At 39.5% G+C, this 14097-nt stretch overlaps 1 protein-coding gene across 19 annotated transcripts in view; it reads left to right on the top strand.

Moving 5' to 3' along the window:
* The window catches only part of CELF1 (CUGBP, Elav-like family member 1), a 61390-nt gene that overhangs the window by 20561 nt on the left and 26732 nt on the right, over positions 1-14097 (top strand). For all 19 annotated transcript variants that reach the window (XM_017808493.1, XM_017808522.1, XM_017808548.1 and 16 more), the window contains 2 exons: positions 13173-13360; positions 13783-13865. In XM_017808493.1, the coding sequence (XP_017663982.1) occupies positions 13183-13360; positions 13783-13865 (261 nt within the window). In that variant the 5' untranslated portion in view covers positions 13173-13182. The remainder of the gene's footprint in view (positions 1-13172; positions 13361-13782; positions 13866-14097) is intronic.

Below are 14097 nucleotides of genomic sequence, written 5' to 3'. Positions count from 1 at the left end.
TGTGACAAGCCACTTTTCCTACTTTCTCAAGAAGTTTTTTTTGTCTACAGTGCCAAAGTGTCTACATGGCATTAAGGTCTCTTAGGTACTTAAGGTTTTCATAGTTTGTCTCTTGCAAAATGCAGGCATTATTATGTTCTAGCACTGTGATTATAAAAACTCAAAATGCTTCTTAAACTATGTCTGGTGGAATCTTGGCATATGTTTAAAAAACCCACAATTTTAGACTGAAATTTTCTTTTGCATACCTTTCTGTAAACCTTAAGCAGTACCTGAAATTAGACATTTTACATCTATACACGCACACAAAAAAAAAAGGCAATCCACAACCTACAGGTAAGGATAAAAGGATTTAATTTTTTTACTTGTGTTTGTTATTGTTGTTTTTAATTTACTAGTATGAGGGGAAGAAACCTATACACATCTGCTTTAAAAGCAATTGCCCTGGATACATCAATACTTCTTCCTAATATCAATTATTAACTATGAAATGTCTTGCAAAGAGATACTTGAAGTTCTTTGGAAGTTCTGTCTTTGTGTAAGAAAAAAATTAAATAGATACAAGTTCTTGAAATAATAGTTGTGTTACACCTCAAAATAATGCTTTGAAGGCTATCAGCTTGCATATTGCTCGTTGACAACAGGGTAATGAGAAACTTTATGGTTGGAGATGGGGTGTTTTAGGTCACTATCAGGAGGTGGTCTCATGGGCCAGTCTATTCCATTTTTTTTTCTCTCTTTGGTCCTGCCTGTGCAAGCCTTTTTCAGATCTTCACTGAAGTAGCAGACACAGCTGCAGTGGGTCAAGCACTGGGTTAGCAACCTCATGTGCTGTGTTAGCTGGCAGCTGTGCACTAAGAAAGTAAACCTGAGGGTAGCATTGTGCAGCTGTTCTGCCCTAGAAAAGCAGATCATTGTCTACAGAGCTGGGGGTTGCTCACATCACAAAATTCCACTACCCACAGCCCCGTCAAGATATTCACAGCACACTCCTACATCCCCTCTCAGGCAAGCAGATGAAGAGGAAATGTATCAGAGGCGATGAGAGGAAAATTGAACAAGTTTGTAGGCCACTGCCTTAAAGGTTGTAAACTTCATTCATATGCTACAAGAGGGTCTTAGGACTGATAACTCAGCTTCTTCCATGTTCTTTTTAGATGTCCTGTTGGTAGCAGTAACTGACAGAGCTGGACCTAGTTGTGGTTTGGGATTTGTTGTTTCTGGGGGTTTTTTTTTGGCTTCTTGGATTTGAACAGATGTTGTAACCTGTTTCCTGGTAGATAAGCTCTCATATTGTAGAGCTACCGTCTGCCATTTGGTCTAAGTTGTCCTCAGGAGTGAGCCAGATATTGAGCATGTCACAGATTGAATTTGTTCCTCAGTTATGTGATGGCATACTGAAAGCAATTGCAAGGCATTTTAAAAAGGAGGTAAAGTGTATAAACTGGTTGTTATCTGTGCTGTCATGCTTCCTGAAGTCCAGATGTATGGGGTTTTGGTTTTTGTTTCTTTTGTAGTTTGGAGGGAGAGGGAGGAGGGGTGTTGGGGAGGGTTTAGTGTTACACCAATAATAACTGAGCACTTTTAATTAGCATTTACCTAACATGTATAGTTCAGTTCTTGAGTAGCTTTAACAGGACAACTCTTCTTTTTTTTAATAGTATTTTTTTATTTTGTCCCAACACAAATGCATAGGCATACTCCTGCTCTTCGACATCTTCCAGACCTATCTTCACTGTTTGCAGTGGCTGATAACCTGTAGTGTTTGTTTTCACCACAAAACTGACTCAGTGATCTCTCAGCCTCTCTGGTTTTAGCTCAGAAGAACCCAAACTATTGTGGTTTGTCTAGTGGCCTCTGATGGGTCCCTTCCAAGTACTTGTCCAATTTCTTTTTCCACACATATAAGCTTATTGCATTTGCACTATCCTGCCAAGGAGTTTCAAGAATCTACTACCCTGTCTATGAAGTACCATCTACTTTCCTCCTCAGAGGACAACTGCTGTTGTATCAGTCACTGAGGTTTTGCTTTCTTAGCTGTGATTTGTAAATTGATTTGGAGCTACAAACTGCCTAAGAAGGTAATAGCCACACACAAGCTTTTACAAGGTTGTGCATTCACATGCATTCACTTCATGGCTTGTTGTTTGAAGTAAAAGCAAGAGGGACACCTAGACTGTGCAGACAAATAATAAATATATGGCAGTCAAAGCAGAACTGTTTGGCATCACAGTGATACCAGTACCACCAGTATGCCAGTACTAGAAGGGAGCCTACAAGAAAGATGGAGAGACTATTTACAAGAGCATGTAGTGACAGGACAAGGGGAAATGGCTTCAAACTGAAAGAGAATAGGATAGATTAGATGTTAGGAAGAAATTCTTTACTGTGAGGGTGGTGAGACACTGAAACAGGCTGCCCAGAGAAGTTGTGGATGCCCCATCCTTGCAAGTGTTCAAGGCCAGTTTGCATGGGGTCCTGAGCAACCTGATCTAGTGAAAGGGGTCCCTGCCCATGGCAGAGGGCATTGGAACTAGATGATCTTTAAGGTCCCTTCCAACCCAAACCATTGTATGATTCTATGCTCTCAATGAAGTTCGTCTCCATGAGGAAGGCAGCCTTAGAGAACATGGTGCCAGTTATACACTCTGTTGGTCAGGTAAACCCAGAACCGAAAGGCATCTTTCAGGAGTTGGCTTCATGATTAAAAACTATTGTCCCTAAACTTGAAAATCTGCCAACAGGTCATTCTGGTCGCATTATCTCCTTATGCTTTCCACTACACAACAAGCAACATGTTGTCCTCTTTAGTATATATGCCCCAACTCTCCAAGCTGACTCTGCCGAAAAAGGTAAATTTTATACCAATCTGCGCTGCCTTACCCAGAAGGTTCCTGCAGATGATAAGATCATAATCCTTGGTGATTTCAACGCCAGAGTAGGAAAGAACTTTGAAGCCTGGAAAGGAGTATTAGGCAAGCATGGTGTTGGAAACTGCAATGATAATGGATGCCTTCTGCTAGAATTCTGTGGAGCAACAGCTCACCAACACTCTTTCAGCAGAAAAATAGTCTGAAGACAACCTGGATGCATCCTAGATCTAAGCATTGGCTCCTCATTGATTATGTCTTTGGTGCGACAGAGAGATGTTCGCGATGTTCATCATACCCACGCGATGCCTAATGCAGAATGCCAAAAAGATCATCGACTTGTGCACTGTAAACTTAAGTTCAAACTTAAAAGGGGTGGTATTCCAAGGAGGAGACTCCAAGTTAACAATCTTCAAACAGCTACAGTGAGAGACAGATTCCAGGCAAATCTTCAAACTAGGCTCGACAATCATTCCATAGATCCCTCTTCTGAAACACTTTGGCAACATATTAAAAATAGCATCCTGCAGTCCTCTGAAGAATCCTTAGGGTTCTCCCTCAGGAAGAACAAGGACTGGTTTGATGAAAATAATCAAGAGATCCAGGAATTGTTGAGGAAGAAGAGAACTGATCACCAAGCACACCTTGCTCAGCCATCTTGTCATGTCAGAAAAGCAGCCTTTCGTCTTGCATGCAGCAAGCTCCAACAGAAACTTTGTGACATCCAAAACAAGTGATGGATCAATCCAGCAGAAAAAATTCAATTATACGCAGATACAGGTGATCACAGAGGTTTCTGTGAGGCCCTGAAAACAGCATACGGGCCTACATACCAGGTCCAAAGCCCTCTACTCAGCACAGATGGTCAAATGCTTCTCACAGATAAAACCTCCATTCTGAATCAATGGTCTGAACACTTTCAGACTCTTTTCAATACTAGCCACGTAGTTCAGCAATTCAGTACAATTATACAAGAACCGGTGACAGATTAATTGGATATTGCCCCTACTATGGAGAAACCCTTAAGACCATACAGCAGGTGAAAACTGGCAAGGCAGCTGGAGTTGATAGAATTCCACCTGAAGTCTGGAAGCATGGGGGCCAAGCACTCCATGCTAAATTTCACGAGTTTGTGGTGCGCTGCTGGGAGCTAGGCGAACTACCATCAGACCTTCATGATGCAATCATCATCACTTTGTACAAAAAGAAGGGAGATAAATCAGACTGTGCAAATTACCGAGGTATTACTCTGCTCAACATTGCAGGCAAAATCCTTGCAAGAATACTTTTGAACAGACTAATACCCACTATAGCAGAAGAACTTCTGCTTGAAAACCAGTGTGGTTTCAGAGCCAACAGGAGTACCACACACATGGTATTTGTTCTGAGACAACTGCAAGAGAAGTGTAGGGAACAGAACAAAGGTCTCTATGTAACCTTAGTTGACCTCACCAAGGCTTTCGATACTGTGAGCAGAAAAGGTCTATGGCAGATTTTGGAACGTTTAGGTTGTCCCCCCAAGTTCCTTAAAACGATCATCTCACTTCATGAGGATCAGCACGGCCAAGTCAGATATGGTGACGCACTTTCTGAGCCCTTTCTAATAACCAATGGTGTGAAACAAGGCTGGTTCTCGCACCAACCCTATTCACAGTCTTTTTCAGCATGATGCTCCAAAGGGCCACAGCAGACCTCAATGATGAAGATGGTATCTACATTCGATATTGTACTGATGGAAGCCTATTCAACCTGAGGCGACTGAAGGCCCACACTAAGACCTTAAATCATCTTGTCCGTGAGCTGCTTTATGCTGACGACTACGCCCTTGTCAGTCACACAGAAGTAGCCCCGCAGCGTTTAACATCCTGCTTTGCTGACACTGCTGAGCTTTTTGGGCTGGAAGTCAGCTTAAAGAAGACAGAAGTGTCCTGTCAACCTGCACCTCAGGAAGTCCTCCTTCATCCCCATATCACCGTTGGCGAATCAGAGTTCAAATCAGTCCAGCAGTTTAATTACCTAGGTAGCCTCATCTCCTCAGATGGTAAGATTGATGGAGAGACAGACAACAGGTTAGCAAAGGCATATAGAGCTTTTGGAAAACTCCATAAAAGAGCCTGGCGAAATAAATACCTGAAGAAAAGTACCAAGATCAGTGTTTACAGAGCCATAGTGCTGTCTAGTCTTTTATATGGATCTGAATCATGGGTCATTTACCGCCACCACCTGCGACTCCTAGAACGCTTCCATCAGCGCTGCCTCCGTACAATCTTAAACACCCACTGGTCAGATTATGTGACCAATACATCTGTTCTAGAACAGGCAGCAGTTATGACTATTGAGGCCATGTTGCTGAGAACACAGCTGTGTTGGGCAGGGCACGTCTCAAGGATAAAGGACTACCACCTCCCCAAGATCGTGCTCTGTGGTGAACTTGCCACTGGCTGCCGCAAGAGAGGAGCCCCGAAGAAAAGATACAAGGACTCCCTGAAACAACATCTCAGCCTTGGCCATATTGATCATTGTCACTGGTCTACTCTGGCCCCCAATCGGGAGGTCTAGAGACGCACTGTAACGCTGCTGCTTCTTTTGAGAACGCACGCAGGATCACTCTTGAGGTGAAAAGACAACGCAGAAAGAACCGTGTCTTGTCGATACCACCTAAGGAGTCTTTCTGCTGTGCCTTTTGCAACCAGACTTGTCTATCTCGCATTGGCCTTTTTAGCCACCAGCGTGCTTGTAGCAAATGTGGGTAGAGTCCTTCACAAATCTTCATTCATAAAGCCTAGCCATGATAATAAAGATTCCTTCTTGAAAACGTTGATTCCACTGTTCACATTCAAATAAATTTGGCAGACCAATAAATGTATTGAGGCATTAAGTTCCTATCATTTAGCATTAAGTGAAGAGGAGGTCAAAACAGAATAGTCAACTCTTACTCTTTTCCCATTGGTGTGCCAGTAGCTCTGAACTAGTCTGGCTGTTGGCTATGGTGCTCAGCTAAGCAGGGAGAAGTCACTGAAGGATCTTGAGACTTACTGGCTTTTCAGTTCTGCTTTTGGTATGAATTGGCATACTTGTGTTAAGGGTTACCTCTCTAGTGTGTAGGTTTATTGTATAGCAGTGTTCTCAGTTCACTGCCTCCCAGTTTGTATGTGTGACATCTGGAAATTGAGGAGCTAAGGGATGTGCTTGGATTTTTCCATTGGGTTGCTACTGAGCTTGGAACATACCATTCTTTTATGCCACAGCTTTCAATCCCTTGATTTCTCTCTGAAACATCATTTTCAAGCAATTGGTCTTTCCTGACCAGTTCTTAATTCAGAACCCCTTCATCCAACAGACTTATACAGCTATAGTGTCGTGGTCAACATAGTTGTGATCTCAGTGGCCACAGAGAAGTAGTAATTTCTGTATGTTTAATCCAAACAGTGTTTTGCATATCTATTTTTACATGAAGATTTTGCACTCAATGTGTTGATGTAGAAAGTTAAAAAATTGTGACTAAGGACCTTGAGAACTGCCACACTGGACATAGTCTGGTTTTTTGTTTCCTTCTGTTAGCACCTAGTACTATGTGCACTAGGCAAATGGGTCTAAAATCTTAACAATTATTGATTAGTCTGTGTTTAAAGATGAGGTTACTTAATTGTTCCTTCCTAATATTAGCTAGAAGGTGGTGGTTCTTACATGCAGTATTTTGAGTCAGATGGTCCATCAGTTTAAAAAATGCGGTTGGTATATATGTGCAGTAAATAGATGTGGAAAAATATGTTCCTGGAAGCATCCAGTTGTGTTCAAACCTTATCAAGCTTTGACAGGATTACAGAAGTCACCACCACTAAATATTTATCTATGAATTTAGTTAAAGGTGTTCCCTCTTAAGTTTCCATTTGCCTTAGCCAATCTACTTTACTCATATGAACATAGGAAACTGCAACTGTTTTGTGAATTGTGGGGCAGTAGATTCTGTTTGAAGTGAATGTTGCATAGCAGGAAGAACAGAAGTAGAACTTTCAAAAGAAGCATATGCATTTGAGGAAGCCCATAGACAATTCAAAAGAAAATTTACCCGTATGTGTTTCTTGTCTATCTTTTTATAAACTCCACTATTTAGAATTAATTAGAATAATAAATTTGTTCACTTCAGTGGAAAGATTGTCTCCCTTTTCTAGAAAAATAATTCCCTAATTTTACAAAATAAATTTTGTATTATTTGCTTTTGTCATTTGTCTTTACTATTAAAAAAAAGGTACATTTAGTTGTTCTTTCGTTTTCCCTAAGAGTACTTGGGCAGAGAAAACATCCTTTAAACCAGAGGGATGGGTGACTTGCTGTTTGATCTGCTGGCAGAGAGCTGGGAGTCCTGGGGATTCCTCAGTCAGACAAAAGTTCATAATTCATTCCTTTTGAGCTTTCGCAGAATTAATTGAAGTAGAAGCTACAGAACTTTATTCACAAGCCACAGAAATAGGTCAAGAATGTATTGATTTACCTCAAATTTTTCCCCAGAAATATTTTGAGGAAGGGGAAGGAAAAAAAAGCTTATAGTAAAATCTATTTTTAGAATTAAATTTACTAACCTAATTGGTAAAAATTTATCTAGGTCTAGATCTCATTTATCTGCTCTCAGATAAACGTGTACAAGAGAGCACTGTGAAACTGTGCCATTTCCAAGATAAAGGCAATTTTCTTTCCCTCCTACCTCTTTTCTCTACCTGGAAACTTCTAGAAAAGTTCATATAAATAAAAATATTTTTCAGTTAATTGAATCTGAATTATGGGCAGCCCAAAAACTTCATGTATTTTGATGGTAAATTCAACGTTCTGAATGTGTCAGATTTGTGTACCCACAATGCATAATGGTCAAAGAGATTGGCAGAGGAAGAAACTGCACTTTTGGCAACTAGGTAAGTGGCTTTTTTGTACCCAGCAAGGCACGAGGAGACAGTTTGGATTTCAACACAGGCAGAAAACAGTCTGACCACATGCCTACACGATCAAAAATGAAACATATTGACAAGTAGTTAGTGTATTTTGATGCATGTAACCTAGGAGTTATCTGTTTAAAAACAAAATTGCAATTCAGCAGCACTGTAGGAATCTGGATATGCACAGATAATACAAGGGGAAGTTTATTCTAGGACCTGTCTCCTTCAGAGCTTCACAGTGTCTGATTTCCCCATAGCCTACATCCTTTCCCATAGTTTGCTCTCACCATCCCAGTAGTCCCTCAGCTTCAAATTTGAGTATGCTGTCTGAGATTCAGATTGTATAAAATAAAAGACAGTATTATCTTCAACTTTCAGAATTAATTGTTCATTAGAACTAGGCTTTCTTAGGAAAGAAAATATGATGCAGGATTTTTGGTTTTGTGCCCCAGGATGTAATATAATTCTGTAAACGTAAAAGCAAAAACTTTCAGCATTTGTACTTTGCAATCTCTGAGGAGCACCTGTAGTGATACATTCTACAGCATCATCTAGGGCTTTAGGAGTGTAAAAAAGTGAGATCTAATATTTAGTACGTAGAAGTTTTTTAATGTACGTATTGTCAGATGAGCACCACATTTAAATGTGTAGCTACAGTCCATAGAGCTTGGAATTTCAGACATTGTTTCCATTATCCTTTGAATAGAAATAGTCAAAGAATGGATCTGGAAGCCAGCAGGAATTTGACATCTGAGCAAAAAATAAGTGTGTTTAACTCTTATTTTTCTTTCTTTGTGAGCAGTGGTTAGGATTACTTTTGCGCTTTTCTTTAATTTAAAGAAAGGCTGCATCCTCATTTAATTCTTATTTCTGTGCAATAGCGAAATACTATCTTTTTCCACTCTTTTCACAATGAAGTTATTTTCACAAATGAAGTCCATAATTATTTTAATTCACTATCTTGAAGCCTTCAACTAAATAATGTTAAAACAAACACCACTGTTTATACACTAGTGGTTCATCATTGAAGTTGCCATCGTTGCTTCAGAAGTATGGCACCCTGAGGCACCGAGTCTTGACTAACATACCTTCAGATATTTAGTCACCATTCTAATATTGATTCTTCCTTTCCACCAAACTGTGCCTGTTACTTTGCAGTTTTGTTTTATCGGAACAAGCAGATAGAACTTTGATTGTGAGGAGCAGAGATGTGGGAAAGGGTGGGCACAGGTTCAAATCATAATGATGTAGTGATTTTTTTCAGTAAACTGATCAATCTCAGTAACTTTTTTAAAACCCATTTTCTAGAGTTGCCATCATTATCTTTCATCTTTCATCAAACCTACAGTGAGCATGGCTGCTGGGGCACTTTACTGGTTGCTGAAAAAAGCTAACGATGACTGGAAGACCAGAAGGAATGAATTCTGGTCTTCATGGGTAGGGCCAGAATTTACAGTGTCGGTCTATAGATTTATGTGATCAGTGGCAAGAACCCCACCCTATCATCTGCTGTTCTGATTATGTAAATATGAGGTGTTTTTCTCTACAGGCTCTTTATTTAGAGAAATGCGTGAAGTGGGCTCTGGTCTCAATATACCATTTCAATATGATGTGTTTTATGCAACATGGCACTTTTCGAGTGGGAAGCCCATAATACATGTCTAGAGGTAGATTGAATAATTTAATTTACTGAAAGCTAAAAAATTGACCTATGCTCCCTAGTGCCTATTTGCATGCTCTTAAAAATGGTGCTTAGCATGTAGCTTACACCTTTTTCATTAAAGAATAAGTTTTCTTGCATTTACCACATAGTAAGAGCATGTATGAAGTAGTTACTGTTGAATATCTGATGTGTGAGAAATTCGTGTCCTCTTATTTTGCAGTAACATGCATGCCTCTTTGTATTATAAGACCTAATCCTTTTTAGTAACCTTTTAATTAACCTCACTGTAGGCAAAATATCAGCAATGTTCTTGTTTTTCCGAGGTTGGAAATGTTATTTATGAAAAAATAATCGACATACTGTAACTGTGCAAGCTTAAATAAAGCTGTATATTTTGACTGGCCAGTCAAAATAACTGCAAATACATGTTGCAGTCATTAACAAACAAGAAAGACATGATCACAGCTGCTCCAGCATACAGTCTTTGATGCTCTAAGGGTTTATTTTGTGGTTATTGACCATATATAAGGCTTATCAGGATTCACAGTTGACTCTGATTAATCATTCTTGCTGGAGTGCTCGGACACACCCAGCTGCCTCTGCAGCACTCACTCTCCGCAATCAAATATTTCTGCATCTCACCGTGCATCCCTTTTTATCCACATTATCTCCCCATTACAGATTTAAAAAGAAGTCTGTATTGCGTGTATAAATACACCTCACATTTCCTTGATCAACATGTCATTCCTGTTTTAATGATGAAGCAGCTGAGGTGTTCTGATTAGTGTTTTCAAAGATTATAAAACAGTTCTCATCAAATCATTGTGGTTTTTCCCTTACTTTATCATCTATAGGCTCTGTATATCTCTTATTTTATAGATGCATGACGGACAAAGTATTGTTTCTAGAACAATATATTTTTTACTCCTATAAAAAGAGGAGTCAGTTTTTATGTTCTGTGGTTGTTAAGAAATTTTTGAGTAATCATATCTTATTAGCTTTGATTTTTTTTCAGATTTAGAGAAACATTTTACTTGGCATTTTTTGCTATAGAATTTAAGAGAGTGTCAATAATAGAGCACAAGATGAAGAGAGTGAGATCAGCTGTTGAAAATGTTTATGGTGAAGGAGCCTCTTGACTTCATAGCTTAATATTGCTAAAATGGGAATTGTCTGTCTGAACCTCAAGGCCTTGGACTGCCATTTTGGGAGACAAGGAGTTAGTTGGGGATGGAAAGACTGGAGTTTGTATTCTTTCTGCTCTGTTAGCCATTGCTATCTTCATGGATCTGACACTCTGTTTATCTGACAGTGCACTCAGTACTGCTTCGCCAGGGAAAATTGCACAAAACAAGCCTAGTGCATCAGCATTTTCATTGTGTATTAAGCTGAGCCTCCCTTCACATGGTCACATCCCCTTTTTAATCTGGGATTCCATGTCCCTTTCCCAGTCCAGCCTGTTTCTGTGGTGTCTATTGCTGGTCTCCCTGAGCCTCTGTTTCTGTGGTTTGAGTGTTTTTTGTGTGGCTGAGTGTTAAGACCTGCAGGACTTTTGGAAGTGGCGTTGTTTGGGGGTTAGGCAATACACTGCTTTAGTGTTAGTAGTTTGTCATAGACTGAGGTGATGGCTGCGTTCAAGTTGGATTTCCTCCCAGAGATGATGGTGGACCATTGCTCCTTGAATGCAAGCCCTGTGTAAGTATTTTGTCTTCATGCCTAAGTTGTAACTAAAATGATAGTTAGAATTGCTGTCTCTAAAGCCTTTGCTGTCTGATGAACTCCACTTGGGGCAGGGGGCCTGGGAGAGCCTGCAGTTTGTTTTCTTGAAGAAATCCTAGTGGTCATTGACAATTGATGTTGGTTTCTAAGGGGGAAGAATGGTCTGATAATTGTGGGAATAAGGGCTAAGGAGGAATAAAGCTGTTTGGTGGTATTGTTTATGGTATGCTACAGGTGCTGATATTATTGATTATATAAAATTGATTATTTAAATCAGTTGCTGGAGAGAACAGTTACTGTTCTTCCCTATTAATGACTCCAGACTAAACCTTTTAATTAGGAGTGAAATAATTCTTGAATACTGCTGAGGTCATATTAAGAGTTGCCCAGTTAACAGGAGCCATGCTATGCTCTTGAAGCTATGCATGGCATAGAAGGTAAGGCTGAAAATTATTATTGGAAGAGGGTAAAATATTTACAGTTGTTTTCAACTGAAGTGAAAAGAGGTAGCTTACATCTCTGTAAAAGGTATTGTTTGCCTTGGCAATTCGAAGAGGTGCTGACCCTTTCTGAGTGGAAAGGTGGAGTGGAGCGAAAGGATTTGTGATGATACCCTTCTCTTCTGGTAAGAAGCTTTGTTGTTTCTGAGGTCTGTTCATACAACTATAAAATTATGAGCTTTCCCTGGCATCAGTTTTTCCTTTAGCTCTGAACAGCAGCATATTGAGGGAAAAATTAAGTAAACATTACCTGGTTTGGATTTTTTTAAAATTCTATTCAGAGGGAATATGGTTTCAGATGGACAGCGAGAGGAATATTGTTTACTGTCATGTGCAGTTATTAAGCTATTCAAACTATCTTCAAAGGAAAAAACAGAGATGAAGTGAGCTAACTACTCTGGAAGAAGGCCGCTTGTATTCTTCAACAAAGAGTTTGGGGGCGGGGGGCATCATTGTATAGTTATTGTTCCACTCCCCATGTCCTTTCTAGATTATGCAGGGATTGGTCAGCAATTTTAACCTACTAATCACTATAGCTACAATAGGGTGACATTACAGTTAGTCTTCCACAGAGATAGGTCCTCTGGTATACCAAGCTGTGACTACTGATAGATAACAAGACCTCATATTGCACTTAACAAATAATGAGGAGTCAATACAGAGAGCAGTGTATGACTGTCAACTAGCTGGGTGGAGCATAACACAAGTTTTGTTAATAGAGCATAAACTGTTCTATGGCTACATGTAATGTCTTGAAACCTATTGAAGATTTCCATACTCAAAACTTCTCTGTTGTTGTAGTCTAAGAAGTGACTTTTTTTCTGTATTAACCTCCTGCCATTACTCAACCTGATTGTTTGTGACTGACTGGGTTGTCCAATCCCAACCTATTCATGTACAATTCTAGCCTGCTTTTTTGCCAATTATTGTTGAAAACTCCTTAGTTTCACAGAGGTATTGCCTTGTAAACCTGTAAAGAAACTTTTAATCTAGTCAGTTGTATCTGTTTCTCTCTTTAAAGATGGATCTTCACCTTGGGAAACAGTTAGAGTTAGTAACATATAAAACCATTTTTAAATTGTTATCCTCTCATTTTCAGTGGTTACTGATAACTTCAGTGGTTCCCGAATGGGCTTGAGTTTAGATTCCTTTCTGTACTGTTTTTTTCCTATACAATTTTACGTGGTTGAACTAGTGATATTTTTCAGTTATCTCAGCAGATTTATATCCTGAATCCCAGGTGTTGACTACATTATAGAGACAAAGTTTTAAACAGCTGTGTAGAGTGTGTTTGATTTCCAAGTACGCAGATTGCTAATGAATGTGAATATTCTCCTGTGTGCAGTACTGGGAATGTGCAAGAGTCTCTCTTTGTGTGTAAATTTTAATCATATACATTTATATATGTGTAGAAATATTTTTTTTATCTTGCTGTAAGCATGCTTTTGTCTGTGGAAGATATAAACCAGAAATTCCTTCTTGTTTTTCATAGCTCAAAGAAAATGAATGGCACACTGGATCACCCAGACCAACCTGATCTAGATGCTATCAAGATGTTTGTGGGTCAAGTCCCACGGAGCTGGTGTGAGAAGGATCTAAGAGAACTTTTTGAACAGTATGGTGCTGTCTATGAAATCAATGTCTTGAGGGACAGGAGCCAAAACCCTCCTCAAAGCAAAGGTGAGAACTTCTGTGCTTTTCATGTGACACTTGGGGTTTCAACCAGTTTCACATAGTTGCAGTCTTAGCTGTTTGCTTATTCAGAGATCCCTGTGTGTTGGAGCTCTGTGTGACCAGGTGTGCATGCAAGCCTGAGCTTTATAGTCTTTAAGTGTGTTTGTCTAATTATACTTGAACTGTGATCTTCAGCTGAGCTGAAGAAAATTATAATTATTTTTTTTTAGAGCTCAGTAGCGATGAGGATGCTTGAGGAGCATGGATTATAATTGCAAAGCAGAACAATCAAATTAATACTCTGTTGCTCCACAGCCTTGTGATGGAATAGATTTTGCATTGGAAGGGTGGAAGTGGGATTTGCAATTTCTGTACAGCATGTCAAGATTTGGTGTTCTTTCCCAGCTAGCATTTTGTTTTAATTGCAGGGTGCTGTTTTGTTACATTTTATACCCGTAAAGCTGCACTAGAAGCACAGAATGCTCTTCACAACATGAAGATCCTCCCAGGGGTAAGAACGGAGTCCTGATTTCTGCATAACTCTGTCTTGTTTTTCTGAGCTCCAGGACCGCTGAAGTACAAACACATGTTATCATGCCCTCAAATAATGTTTTAAAACAACTATTCAAAGGATCAGTGTCATGAGATTTATATGATAACAGATCTTAAGGAAATTTTGGAGTATTTAGGAGAATAATATGGTAGTGAAGTGGGTGGGCATGGCTTTTATAATACTCTCTGAG

Source organism: Lepidothrix coronata, unplaced genomic scaffold (genome assembly GCF_001604755.1).
Source record: "Lepidothrix coronata isolate B3197 unplaced genomic scaffold, Lepidothrix_coronata-1.0 Scaffold1, whole genome shotgun sequence".
Lineage (NCBI taxonomy): Eukaryota > Metazoa > Chordata > Aves > Passeriformes > Pipridae > Lepidothrix > Lepidothrix coronata.
Note: the sequence above shows the minus strand (reverse complement) of the source record. Positions and strands in the feature narration are given on the sequence as shown.